Source organism: Onychomys torridus, chromosome 21 (genome assembly GCF_903995425.1).
Source record: "Onychomys torridus chromosome 21, mOncTor1.1, whole genome shotgun sequence".
Lineage (NCBI taxonomy): Eukaryota > Metazoa > Chordata > Mammalia > Rodentia > Cricetidae > Onychomys > Onychomys torridus.
In genome coordinates, this window is record NC_050463.1 from 19,139,469 (window position 1) to 19,151,508 (window position 12,040).

Here is a 12,040-nt window from a genome sequence, read left to right on the forward strand (position 1 = left end):
TTGAAAAGGTCATTTGAACAGAGAGGTGTGTATAATGTATGATGTGTGCATACATGTGTATCTAATATAGACAACAGTTGGATTTCCCCCCTCCCTCTCTACCTGATAGCCTTCCTTTCCTCAAAATACTTTTAAAAAATATTCTGGCTTGGGAAAAAAAATGTGTCAAACCATCAGCTACAACATCCGAAGATTCCAAACTTTTAAATTATGGTACATTAAGCAACTTTAAACACAGAATATAGAATATAAAATAAGTTAATGTATAGCCGAAAACAATTGTTTAAAACATTTTGAGTACTTATAGCACCCTTTATTTAAAATATATATTTTAACCAAGGCAAAATTCAAATCTATTCTTAAGACAGCTTAGGATTCTTATGTTAATTAACGCCCGATGAATACTTATATAATCAAACTGGAAAATGTGGCAACCTTTGAAATGCTCACGGGATGACAGCTTTCTTCAACAGCTACGTGTGCCAAACTCTCTGAAGAGGAGCGGCAAGAAAGGCAGCGGGACCGAGTTACTCTTGAGCAAGCAAGACATGTATTTCTTTTAACTCAAATGTTTTCCTCTTTTGTTTATAAAAAAAAACAGCTAAGCCAAAGTGTGCTGAATTTAATAGCTATAAATGAACTTAAATGAGTTCTCCAATATCCCGAACCTGATTGTTAAATAAACAAAAACTAAAAAAAGTACAACATGCATAGATTATTCCATATCACATGCTTTATTTGGACTCAAACACTGATAATTTCATTCTAAACACTTGGTTGACATACATTTTATATGTATAATAAGCTATACAGAATATACAAATGAAAACTATATAAGTAATACAAAGTTCTTTTAAAAATGTTTCATAAAGAATACAGAGAAAGGAAAAATACCACACATCCAGTATCTTAACAACTTCTAAGAAAATCAAACTACAGAGATGTAAAATATAAACAGATCAAACAACACACAAATGTTCAACTCTGGAAGAAAAGTTATAGGCCTGCAGCAGCCATTCTTTGAAGAACTAAAATAGTAACTAAACACAAATGTATTCTGAAGCTAATTATGCATGTATGAGTATATAAAATAAGCAATGTAATTCTACAGTAACAAGTTTTTCACAATGTACAATTGTCTTTCCAATCAGTAATCTCTAATCCTAGCTATTAAGAATTAACTACTGACTTTAATAATGGCAACCTATTTCTGGCATACAATGTAAAATGACATATAACTTCATTAAATTCAAAATACTATAAATAGTTTTAAACTATCATAAAGGTGTATGCAAAGGCCTTTAAAAAAAAACAAGGCTATAGGAATATAAGAAAACTAGTTTTCCAAGTTTCAAATAACAAAATGGTTATATAAATGCACACATTATACTTCCTAAGTAAAAACTGTCAAATCAAGATCACAAAAATATTACCCACAACAGGTCATGTTTTTTTACCACTCATCTCTGTCCCTGCATCTTCATTACAGCTGTCTAATTCAGCAAGACCACTTTCTGATTCAGTATGTCTCTCCTGCATTGGCACTGGGTGGCCAGCATCACTGTTCGAAGAAGCAGCTGCAGCAGCTGGGTCAGCCGGGCTCTCTTCTCCCTCTACTTTAGCTAGCCTGTAACTAGTCAGCATCTCCTCCAGAAGTTGTCGGTAGTTTCCCCTATGATTAATTCTCATTTGCCTGAGAGCTTCCACCAATTTCCCCTGTGATCCACTTTCCTCTGCTTCATCGGAGGCCTTTTTTTAAGATTTAAGACCCCAGTGTCAGTAGACAAACTAGGATATCACATGTATTTCATAACACATCACACAAAGCACTATTTTTTCTACCATAAGCAACATAGTTAAGCAAACATTTTCATTAAGTATCTGTTCTTACCTGTGTAGACTAATAAAAACTTAAACATCCAGTTATTTTAGCCAATTACCATGAACTAATTTATGTCTTATTCCAATTACCATTTGAAGATTAATCTGAAAAGGACTTTGCTTTTAGAATTCTTACACAGACATTTCCTAAAATAACTTAGGTTAAAGAAATTGCTGGCTACAATGATTTAGTTCAAAGGGAAAGCAGCATTTTAAAGTGAGGCAAAGGACAGAAGAGCAGCCATCAGAATGTTAGTTTCTTCATTTCCGCTAAGTGGTGAGCAGGAGAAAAGACACAAATGAACACTACAAAATCTAAACTGGATTCTTTTAGAGATTTAACAACCTTTGAAAATAAATTTTTTATTTTTACCTTAAAATACAGTATTTTAATAAAGCCACCTCTAGATAAAATACATTAAACACTAAACACTGGAAGTTCCATGGGCTTTTAAAATTATGTCGGCTTAAGCTTTTTAGCAGAAAAGGACCTTGTCACTGTGCTGGTGAGTGAAGCTGATAACGTGGACTGACAGCCACATACCTCATGTGCACCATCATGATAGCCACAGCCACACACCTCATGTGCACCATGACAGACATACAGACACCCTCATGTGCACCATGACAGACATACAGACATGCCCCCATGTGCACCATGACAACCTTACAAATGTGCCCCTCATGCGTACCATAATGAAAGCCTTACATACATGCCCCCTTTATGTATGCCATCATGAATGAGTCATATCATGCATTCTTTCCAAAATGTGCAATAGGAATCTAATAGCACTGGCTCCCTATGTACCAGAAAACAGGGATGGAAAAATAAGCTAGTGGAACCACGAGAAAATAGTCATGCAAATTCAGAAAATAGGTTGGGCCACAGGAAAGCTAGTTGAAGCTTGTCAAAATTGTCAAGCACAAAACAATGCAAGCTTGATTATGGTCATGACTTGATTGATTGAAAACAGTAATAGTTATTTCAGGAACAAATAAAAAAGTTTAAATTTGGCATTTCATGGCATTATGAATTTCATCTCCCTAGATATGATAATCTTTAACTGTTTTCAAAGGGCTAGTCACAAAAAGATGGATATACAGTGTACATATGCATAGACATTAAGATACACAAAGCACATAGAGCAAAATGTGAACAACTGGAATCTTTAATAGTCACGGTCATTTCAATTTTTAAACTATTTGGAAGTTTTCACCACCAAATTAAAAAAAAATAGGTTACTGATAGAGGCTTTAAGATACAGTCTTATCTTGGGAGATGTAACATTAATAAATCCACATAATAAAAACTGTACTGTTCATAGGAGAATTGAGAAAGGACCTGAGTGCTTAAAAAATTGTCTCATGGCAAAAAGCAAAGAATGTGTATATTCCTTATGTGCTTTTGAATTGCTTATTTTTATATATTTAAAGTGCAAAGAGGTGAGAGAGATGGCTCAGTGATTAAGAACACTAGCTGCTTGACCAGAGGCCCCAGGTCAATTCCCAGCACCCATATGGCTGCTCACAATTGTCTGTAACTCCAGTCCCAAGAGATCCAAAACCCTCCTCGGCTTCTTGGGCACCAGGAACATAAGTGATGCCAAGACCTATCTGCAGGCAAAGCACCCATTCACATGAAATAAAAATAAGATGTTCCTAAAGTGCTTGGAAAGATAAAGAAACATGACGATACAATGATACAGGATAATTGGTAGCGGGTTATGCTTTCTTTCAATTTTCCTATTTCCTACAAGCATATTATTAACTGTCAAATTAACTATTTCTGCAGAATGAGTTCTCTGCTAAGGTTTTCTTATATACTTTTTCCCTTTCCCCTCAGGTTTCCCATCTGACTATGTTCAGGAAGGGCTATGACTGAACAAGGTAACTGCATTTCCAATCACTGTCAGTCTTCAATCAAATCTTCAAAAAGGAAATGTTCCATTTAATGGTGCCTCATAAAGACCTCGTGAAAGCCCCCTGCAACCCTAATAAACAAAAGGCTTACCTATTATTTTTCAAAATGAATTGTAGAACACCAATGCCTATTTTGAATGGGCAACTGACATACATGCAGAGTAGCTACCCTGGTTTCATTGTATAATCATTCACGAAGCTTTTAAATTACATACACACAAAGCTGTATTTGAAGATACCAAGCTCAGAGGCTTTAGGTATTTTATAATTTATTTTGTAACTCTGATATGCAGTCATGGCTTTCAAACCTACTTCAAGTTGGACTGGAGTCCACTGTGGTGGGTTATAGGAAATACTTTATACTGAAAATACTCTGTCTGCTGATACAGGAGTGGCAGCTTTGTAAGAATATGTTTCTTTTTTCTCTTTTAGTTTTTCCAGACAAGGTTTCTCTGTGTAGCCCTGTCTTGGAACTCAGTCTGTAGACCAGGGTGGCCTCAAACTCAGAGATCCACCTGCCTCTGCCTTCCAAGTATTGGAATTAAAGGCCTACACAAACCCTGCCTGGGGAAGAAGCATTCATCTTGTAAAAATTCACTAAATCAAACAAGTAAATTTAAAAAAAAAGGGGGGGGGACTATTTATAATGTCTGGCATCACAATGTCACTACACTAAAATGATGACCAAATTTTAAAAATTTAACCAAATAAAATCATTTAGCTTTATAGGAAATTGCATTTTTTCACTGTTCTGAATGGATGATGAGCAACTAAAACATCTTCCCCAGCAAGCACAGCTCTCAAACTACTATTACGTAACTCTCTCACTGCTTTTGTTCATGTCACAAGAAGCTATTATCTAGGTTGTGCTTTCTTCACTTCAACTTTAAAAAGTTCATACAGTACACCTATAACATACCTATTATAATTAACTCCACCTTGCAGGCTTTCCAGTCTTCCTAATTAGAATGCACACTTTTTTTCATACTCTTTTCTATATCCTTCACCCCAGTCAGGAGGGAAAACCAACATCTGTGCTAAGAACAAACAGGTCATTCAGTCTTCACAGGCACTCTCTGAAATAATACTCTGTCACTCTATAAATGAAGAGATCTACCCTTTGTGTTAATGAAGGGCAGAGTTCAGATCTGTGACTAGTATAGTCAACATCAATCTGAACACTCCAGCGAAGGCATTACCATGAATTGCCAGTTTTACACGAGAAACGTTCCAAGTATCTAGACACTTATTTAGAATGGATGTTCAAGAGGCTGAAGAGATAGCTCAGCAGTTAAAGAGAAGTGGCTGATCTTCCAAAGGACTGGGTTCAATTCCTAGCATCCACATGGTGGCTCACAACCATGTGTATCCAGTCCCAGGAGAACCAATGTGTTCTTTGGTCTCCTCAGGTGCCAGGCATGCACGTGGGCAAAGACATACATGCAGGTGAAACAGCCATGATTTAAAAAAAGAACTGTTACAGGAATCTGAAGGGATGTCTCAGCAGTTACAAGTGACTGCTGCTCCCGCAAAGGGCTGGAGTAAGTTCTTAGCAACCATCTGTAGAGAGGCTCTGACCCTCTCTTCTGTCCTCAGACACTGCATTTACATGGTGCACTTAATATACATACAGCAAAACACTTACATACATAAGAGTAAATAAATCTTCATAAAAACTTTATGGTATGCAAAAAAAATTGAAGACGCAGTGAGACAACAATTAACTTCTCTTAACTGCTGTGTCATTTAGACAACATAGTTTAACAATCAGATAACTTATATAGAAACACATCCTCAGCACTGGAGAGGGCCTAGTAGCTCAAGCCTGAGGACCTGAATTCAGAGCCCAGTATCCACAGAAGAGCCGGGTATGGCGGTGTGCATGCCACTGCTATGAGACAGGAGGAACACGGGACTTGCCACCTGCCAACCTAGTGCTGGATTCATTAAGACACCCTGTTTCAAAGGAATAAAGCGGGAAGTGACAGACTCCTCTAGAATCCCACACACACAACATGCTCATACACAACCGCCCACACCAACACCCTTTTCTTACCAAGAAACACAAGACCCTAAGATCCTAAGTAAGTCGGGTAAAGAGCAAATGGGGCAATGAAAGCTAAGCACACTGAAAAGATTAACTAACAGGCTGCAGAGATGGCTCAGTGTTAGGTAAAGGCACTTGCTGCAGAGCCTGCCACCCTGAATCATGATCCCCAGAAACCACACAAAGCACAAGACTATAGCAGTACCTGTGTACCTAGTGAGAGAGAAGGCCAAACCAGGAGAACGGAGGAACTTACAGGCCGCCTAGCCTGGCAGACACAGCAGAGAAACAGAGACCGTGTCTCCAACACGGAAGGCAAGAATGGACATCTGAGGTTGTCCTGACTTCTCCATGCCTACATTCTCACTGATTCATATCTCAAAAACTAAAGGTAGAGAGCAACTGAGGAAAGTTACCTAACCCGCAGCATGCACACACATGCACGCCTAACTGCACACACCCACAGTAACAAGCACACACAGCACACACCATACACAGGAAATACAGACTATCATGTAATTAGCAATCTCTCTGACCTTCTAAGTGTGAGCCTCGCCTACAACAGCTGAACTATCTCTCCAGTCCAGCAATCTTTTTTGTTGTAGGTGTGTGTCACTCCTCAGATGCTATCACTTCATTGGAGAAGTATCTGCTACTTGGACCGGAGGCTCACCGATTATGCAAGGCTGGTTGGCCAGGGAGCCCCAGCCATCTTATCTCCAGCTCCCCGGTGCTGGGAATACAAGCAAGTACCACATGCCTGGATTTTTACACGGGAGCTGGGGGCTGAACTCAGGTCCTCATGCTTCTGTGACAAGCAATTTATCAACTAAGCTACCCACCCTGCACCTACTATATCTCACTATTTTATAGTTTTCGTGTTTGTTTTTATCTGTGCATGCATGTGACTGAGGAAGACACTAGACACTGACCTCCATCTGCATATGCATGCCTTTTCATCTCTCAGTGACCATGAAGCTGACTGGCTAGCAAGCTCCAGGGATCCTCAGGTCTCTATCTCCACTCATTTTTAATGTACAGCCCATGGATCACTTGGGTTCTCAGACTCTTGTGGCAAACTCATGACACCATTTCTGCACACTCCCTTTTTAAGGTTATTTTAAAGAACACTAGACCAACTCTTAGAAAAGCACAAGACTCTGCCCTACTTAAGAAGGAGTTTTCCTGCTGTTTATTAAGACTGAGCTTAGGGGTCTGCATCTACCATGGAGCTACATCCATCTCTCCCAAAAAGCTTGTACTGAGCTTTCTTTACTGATTGCTGCGGATGCTGGAGTTAGTCAAAATACACCAGACTAAGCCCCAGAACTCACAATCAATATTTTAGAAAAAGGGAAAGGGTGTAATCACAGGCCTGGCTACTTTAAGAACATTTTATGCTAAAATGTAGGTTTACTTCCAGATGCTATGGTATATGGCAAAATCCTTTAGCAATTATCTTGGGAGTGGGAGTACTGGTTCCTTTAAGGAACTGATGAAAACCACCGAGATATTTGTTAATAAAGAAGGTACACATATGGACTGTGAAAACTGTCTGGGTATTGTGAACCCTGGATGACAGTCTTTTTCTCACAGACTTGTTCTTCAGTGAGGAACTAGTGTGTGCACTAGTAAGACTGAACATGCCTAAAATTTTAACTAAAAAGAACACTGTTAGGAAAACAACCTAAGAGCCCTTTATGCCTTCCTTAAGCTTTATGAATATCTTTAAATTATTAAATCTCTGTCTGATAGCCAACTGGACTTTTGGACATACACTTACTGCCTCAATTTTCATACACTTATTATCTTAATTTTTTTTACTTTGAACATAGAACATAAGAAAAAAATCTAAGAATAAGGTATGGTTGTACATGCCTATAGTTGTAGCGTTTGGGAGATGAAGGGGGCAGGTAGAAAGGTCAGGAGTGCAAGGGTAGACTCAACTAAACATGTGAGGGCAACCTGGGCTACATTGAGGCCTTCCTGCAAATGAAGCAGCTTATACTCTGACGTCCTTCAGAACGCTCTCTTCTGTGCTCTACCACACCCTTGCTCCTCCGTCTCCCATCGACACTTTCTGTATTTGCGGAGGTCCCAGAAGTGGTTATGAAACACAACTGTGCCTATCTGCTGACTGTAATCATTGCTTTCAGGACTAAGGAGTAATTAAACATTTAGATTTTCATCGTTCTTTTGCTTCTCTGGTTTTCCAGTACATTTCTGTCAGTGGCTACTTGCTCAACATAGGTGTGGACTATTTTGAAAGAGTATGGTCATCTACTCAAGATAGGATTCTACTCTGCAAAGTCAGTTTTTATAGTGAAGAGTAAGTTAATCTAGTATCTACTAGTAATGAGTTTAGACTAATTATTTGATCTCTACAATTATTTCACAGCTATTTGACTTCTACAATCTACAGTTTACTACTATGAATGTTCAAATGACAGAACTGTCACAGATGGGCTAGGGATAGAGCCAGGGTTAGAACACATGCCTAGCATGTATAAGGTCCTAATTCAATCCCAGCAGGTGGATGGAAGGTTTAACAGGTAACGGTTTCAGTCTGTCATTCTTAAGACTCCTAATGAATAGTACGGTTCTTCACTCACCAGTTCAAAAGGCCACTCTCTTGGCAACGGCTCTGAAACCATTTCCATTATTATTTCTCACCATAGTTCTCTGCTATAGCTGATTACACAGACACACACACAGTCGTCCCCCCCCCCCCAAAAAAAAGACCTTGTACTCTGACCCTGCCTCTCTCCTCCATTAGAAATGCCACCTTCCAGCCAGGCAGTGGTGGCGCACACCTTTAATCCCAGCACTCGGGAGGCAGAGGCAGGTGGATCTCTGTTGAGTTCGAGGCCAGCCTGGGCTACCAAATGAGTTCCAGGAAAGGCACAAAGCTACACAGGGAAACCCTGTCTCGAAAAACAAAAAAAAAAAAAAAAAGAAAGAAAGAAAGAAAGAAAGAAAGAAAGAAAGAAAGAAATGCCACCTTTCTCATCTTGTCTCTTCAAATGGATATATATTTATACCCCCTTCAACTATTTGGGTTTTGGAGACTGAACTCTGAACCTAATGTGTACTAAGCAAATGCTCTCCTCCAGGGTTACAGCTCCAGCTTATCAAATTCTGTACTGTACCATTCTTTACAAACTACATGACATGCCTTTTTCATTTACTTGTATGTGTGTAAGTATAAGATAAACAGCATGAACATATTTATGGGATCATGCTTCTCCCTCCACAATTCACTAGGTTTGACTGGCAGTTTAGTTTGGTAAGATCAATGGAAAGCTTATACATAGATAATTATGTAGCCATATAGAATCTTACTTAAGAAAAGTATTACAACTTACACATTTACCCTCAATCTCAAGCTTCTGTTGCCTACTTAGTAACTTTGAAGTAGCTATCATGTATAATTATTTACTCTTTAAAAATTCAAGTCACCTCTGGTATATGTTAAAAAGAAATGCAGAGATAGTAAGCGTTTTCCAACTCTTGTTAGAAGCAAAAGATTTCTTGAAGAATTCAGAAATTTAGTAGGATATCCTATATATTTTTTTTTTTTTTTTTGGTTTTTCGAGACAGGGTTTCTCTGTGTAGTTTTGCGCCTGTCCTGGAACTCGCTTTGGAGACCAGGCTGGCCTCGAACTCACAGAAATCCACCTGGCTCTGCCTCCAGAGTGCTGGGATTAAAGGCGTGCGCCACCACCGCCCGGCTCCTAGTTTTTTGTTTTTTTTTTTTAAGGGTTGCCCACCGAAGTTACACTCTGAAATACCAGAGGAAGGGGGCATGCCCATGGCTAACAGTCACTGACTACATTCTGAAGGCTTATTCCTGACAGTGGTAGATACACCATGTGGCATTTACAACATAGCTATCACCTCTCAGATGTACAGCAAACTTTAAGTTGTCAATATCCTTTACAGATCTGTCTGAAGTTTCTCTGAATTCCTCACATCTGTATTTTCATATTAAGGCTCAAAGTTTTGGATATAATTATTTAATACTTTGAGGTAGGACCGAGCCACAAAAGAAAGATTCAGAATCACTACAATAGAATAAGTATGCATTGTTAAAAGCAATGTCACTTTTATTCAACCCGCTAAAACTGCATTAATAGTGAAATATTTTATTATTATTTGTTTTGGTTTCGTTTGGATACAGAGCCTCACTATGTGATGTACCTCTGGCTGGACTCAAACTCAAGAGCTCTGCCTGCCTCCGGAGTGCTGGGATTCAAGGCATCATATTGCACTTAGTATTGTACTTATTAAGAGATGGTATTTATGCAGTAATGAATCCTAGAAAAGCAATGCAATGAGAACAGCAAAAATCCTTCTATGTACTGGCAACTGTATCTACCAAGTGAAGTGAGCCTGCAGACACGGAGGTGAGTCTATTTCTTCTCAAGGAATTTCATTACCAAGTATGGCTCCTTTAAAGCTTTAAGGATATTAAAACATACATCATTTATTTTCAGATACCCCCAAACTTGAAAAACCTACCATAAAAGATTTATGTCTGAGTAGTTTTAAAACTGAGTCCAAGTGTACGCAGGGTAAAGTGTCCTCTTCTGCTCTGAGTATGAAAAGCTATGCAAAGCGGCAAGGTGCCGCTCATCACTGCTAGAGCCAGCAGGGGAAGAGGTAAAGGAATGCAGCTTAGCTCTTCACTCACACAGCCACAACGCATCACTACTAGACAAAACCTCTTCAATAACCTCACCTGGGTACACAGGAGCACCAAGAGAGTAACTTACTAACCTCTGCTGCTGGTAAATTACTTATTTAAAGCACAACCTTGCCTCAAAATCAAGGTATGAGGAAGAGGAAGAAAGGCAGGCAGAGGGAGAAAACAGAGATAGCCCAAACAGAAAAGGTAAAGTGACAACAGAAAGCTATCCATAAATCAGCACTGGATGTCTGTAATACATTTTCTAAAACTTCAAGTAACTCCTTAAAATGGCAAACAGGAGTCAGTTATTACACAGACATCACTATGTGAATCATTCATATCTAGTATTTATATTATAAAACTACTTTAAATCATTAAGAAAATAAACTACAACTTACCCCATCACTGTCTCTGTGTGGATTCAGTCTACTATAAACAGCTTCAATAACATTGCGCCTAAAAAGATACAATTTTATTATGCACAATTTTAAGCTCATATTCCAAATATGTTGCCCTGACTACAGAAAGAACTGTCATACTAAATATTTGCAGAGAACTGTAAATATACTGCCCTCCACCAAAGAGACAGGGTTTCTCTGTGTAGCCTTGACTGTCCCGGAACTCTCTGTACATTAGGCTGGCCTTGAACTCAGAGATCCACCTGCCTCTGCCTCTGCCTCTGGGATTAAAGGCATGTGCCACCACCACCCAGCCACTCATAATTTCTTGATCTTATAAAATCTACTAGTTCTTATTAAGCAAGAAACTTATCTACAAAGGATATATTTCTTAAAAAGAAAAAAAAAAAAAAAATCCTGGGCTGGTGAGATGGCTCAGTGGGTAAAGTGTTCTCTACCAAGCCTGATGATGTGAGTTCAAAATCTAGAACTCACATGATGTCAGGAGAAAACCAATTCCGCCAAGCCTGTAATGATACATGCATGATCGCCCACACCCCACCCTGCATACAACCTTTTTAGATGAAGTGTATCACCTTTAAATAAATGATCTACTTCTGCTTTGTTATTTTACTCAAATGATTAATTACTGATTTAAAATTAATTCAAAATTAGCTCTTTTGTTCTACTTACTTGCCAGCGAGCCCTCCCCCAGGAGGTAAATTTGGGATATTTTCTGCAGACAAAATGCGCATGACATGGGCAAGATCAGGCATTCCTTCCTCCTCAGACTTCTCCATAATTTCTGTAAGTTTAGGAGCAGGACATAAGAAGTCATCGACACAAACATGGTCACTCTAACATAGTTTCATAAGAAAGCAGTAAAGAAAAAAAATAAGTAAAGAAAAACAGCTGGGCAGTGGTGGCGTACACCTTTAATCCCAGCACTCAGGAGGCAGAGGCAGGCAGATCTCTGTGAGTTAGGGGCCAGCCAGGGCTGTTAAGGAGAGAAAGCCTGTCTCGAAAGAAAACAGAAAAGCAAAGAAAAATGTCAGTGATCCAGTCAGTGAGTGAAATGGTTCCTACCCAATCAGAAGGCTCCTC

General features: G+C 39.0%; 1 protein-coding gene across 7 annotated transcripts in view; it reads right to left on the reverse strand.

Moving 5' to 3' along the window:
• Ppm1b (protein phosphatase, Mg2+/Mn2+ dependent 1B) overlaps positions 1 to 12,040 on the reverse strand; it is a 75,763-nt gene that overhangs the window by 20,686 nt on the left and 43,037 nt on the right. For 4 of the 7 annotated variants that reach the window (XM_036170662.1, XM_036170659.1, XM_036170660.1 and 1 more), the window contains exons 4-5: positions 11,630 to 11,741; positions 10,937 to 10,994 (exon numbers count right to left, since the gene is read on the reverse strand). In XM_036170662.1, the coding sequence (XP_036026555.1) occupies positions 10,937 to 10,994; positions 11,630 to 11,741 (170 nt within the window). Of the gene's footprint in view, positions 1 to 713; positions 2,152 to 5,117; positions 5,758 to 10,936; positions 10,995 to 11,629; positions 11,742 to 12,040 lie in introns of those variants that run through there. The other 3 variants (XM_036170657.1, XM_036170663.1, XM_036170658.1) reach the window with 3 other exon arrangements.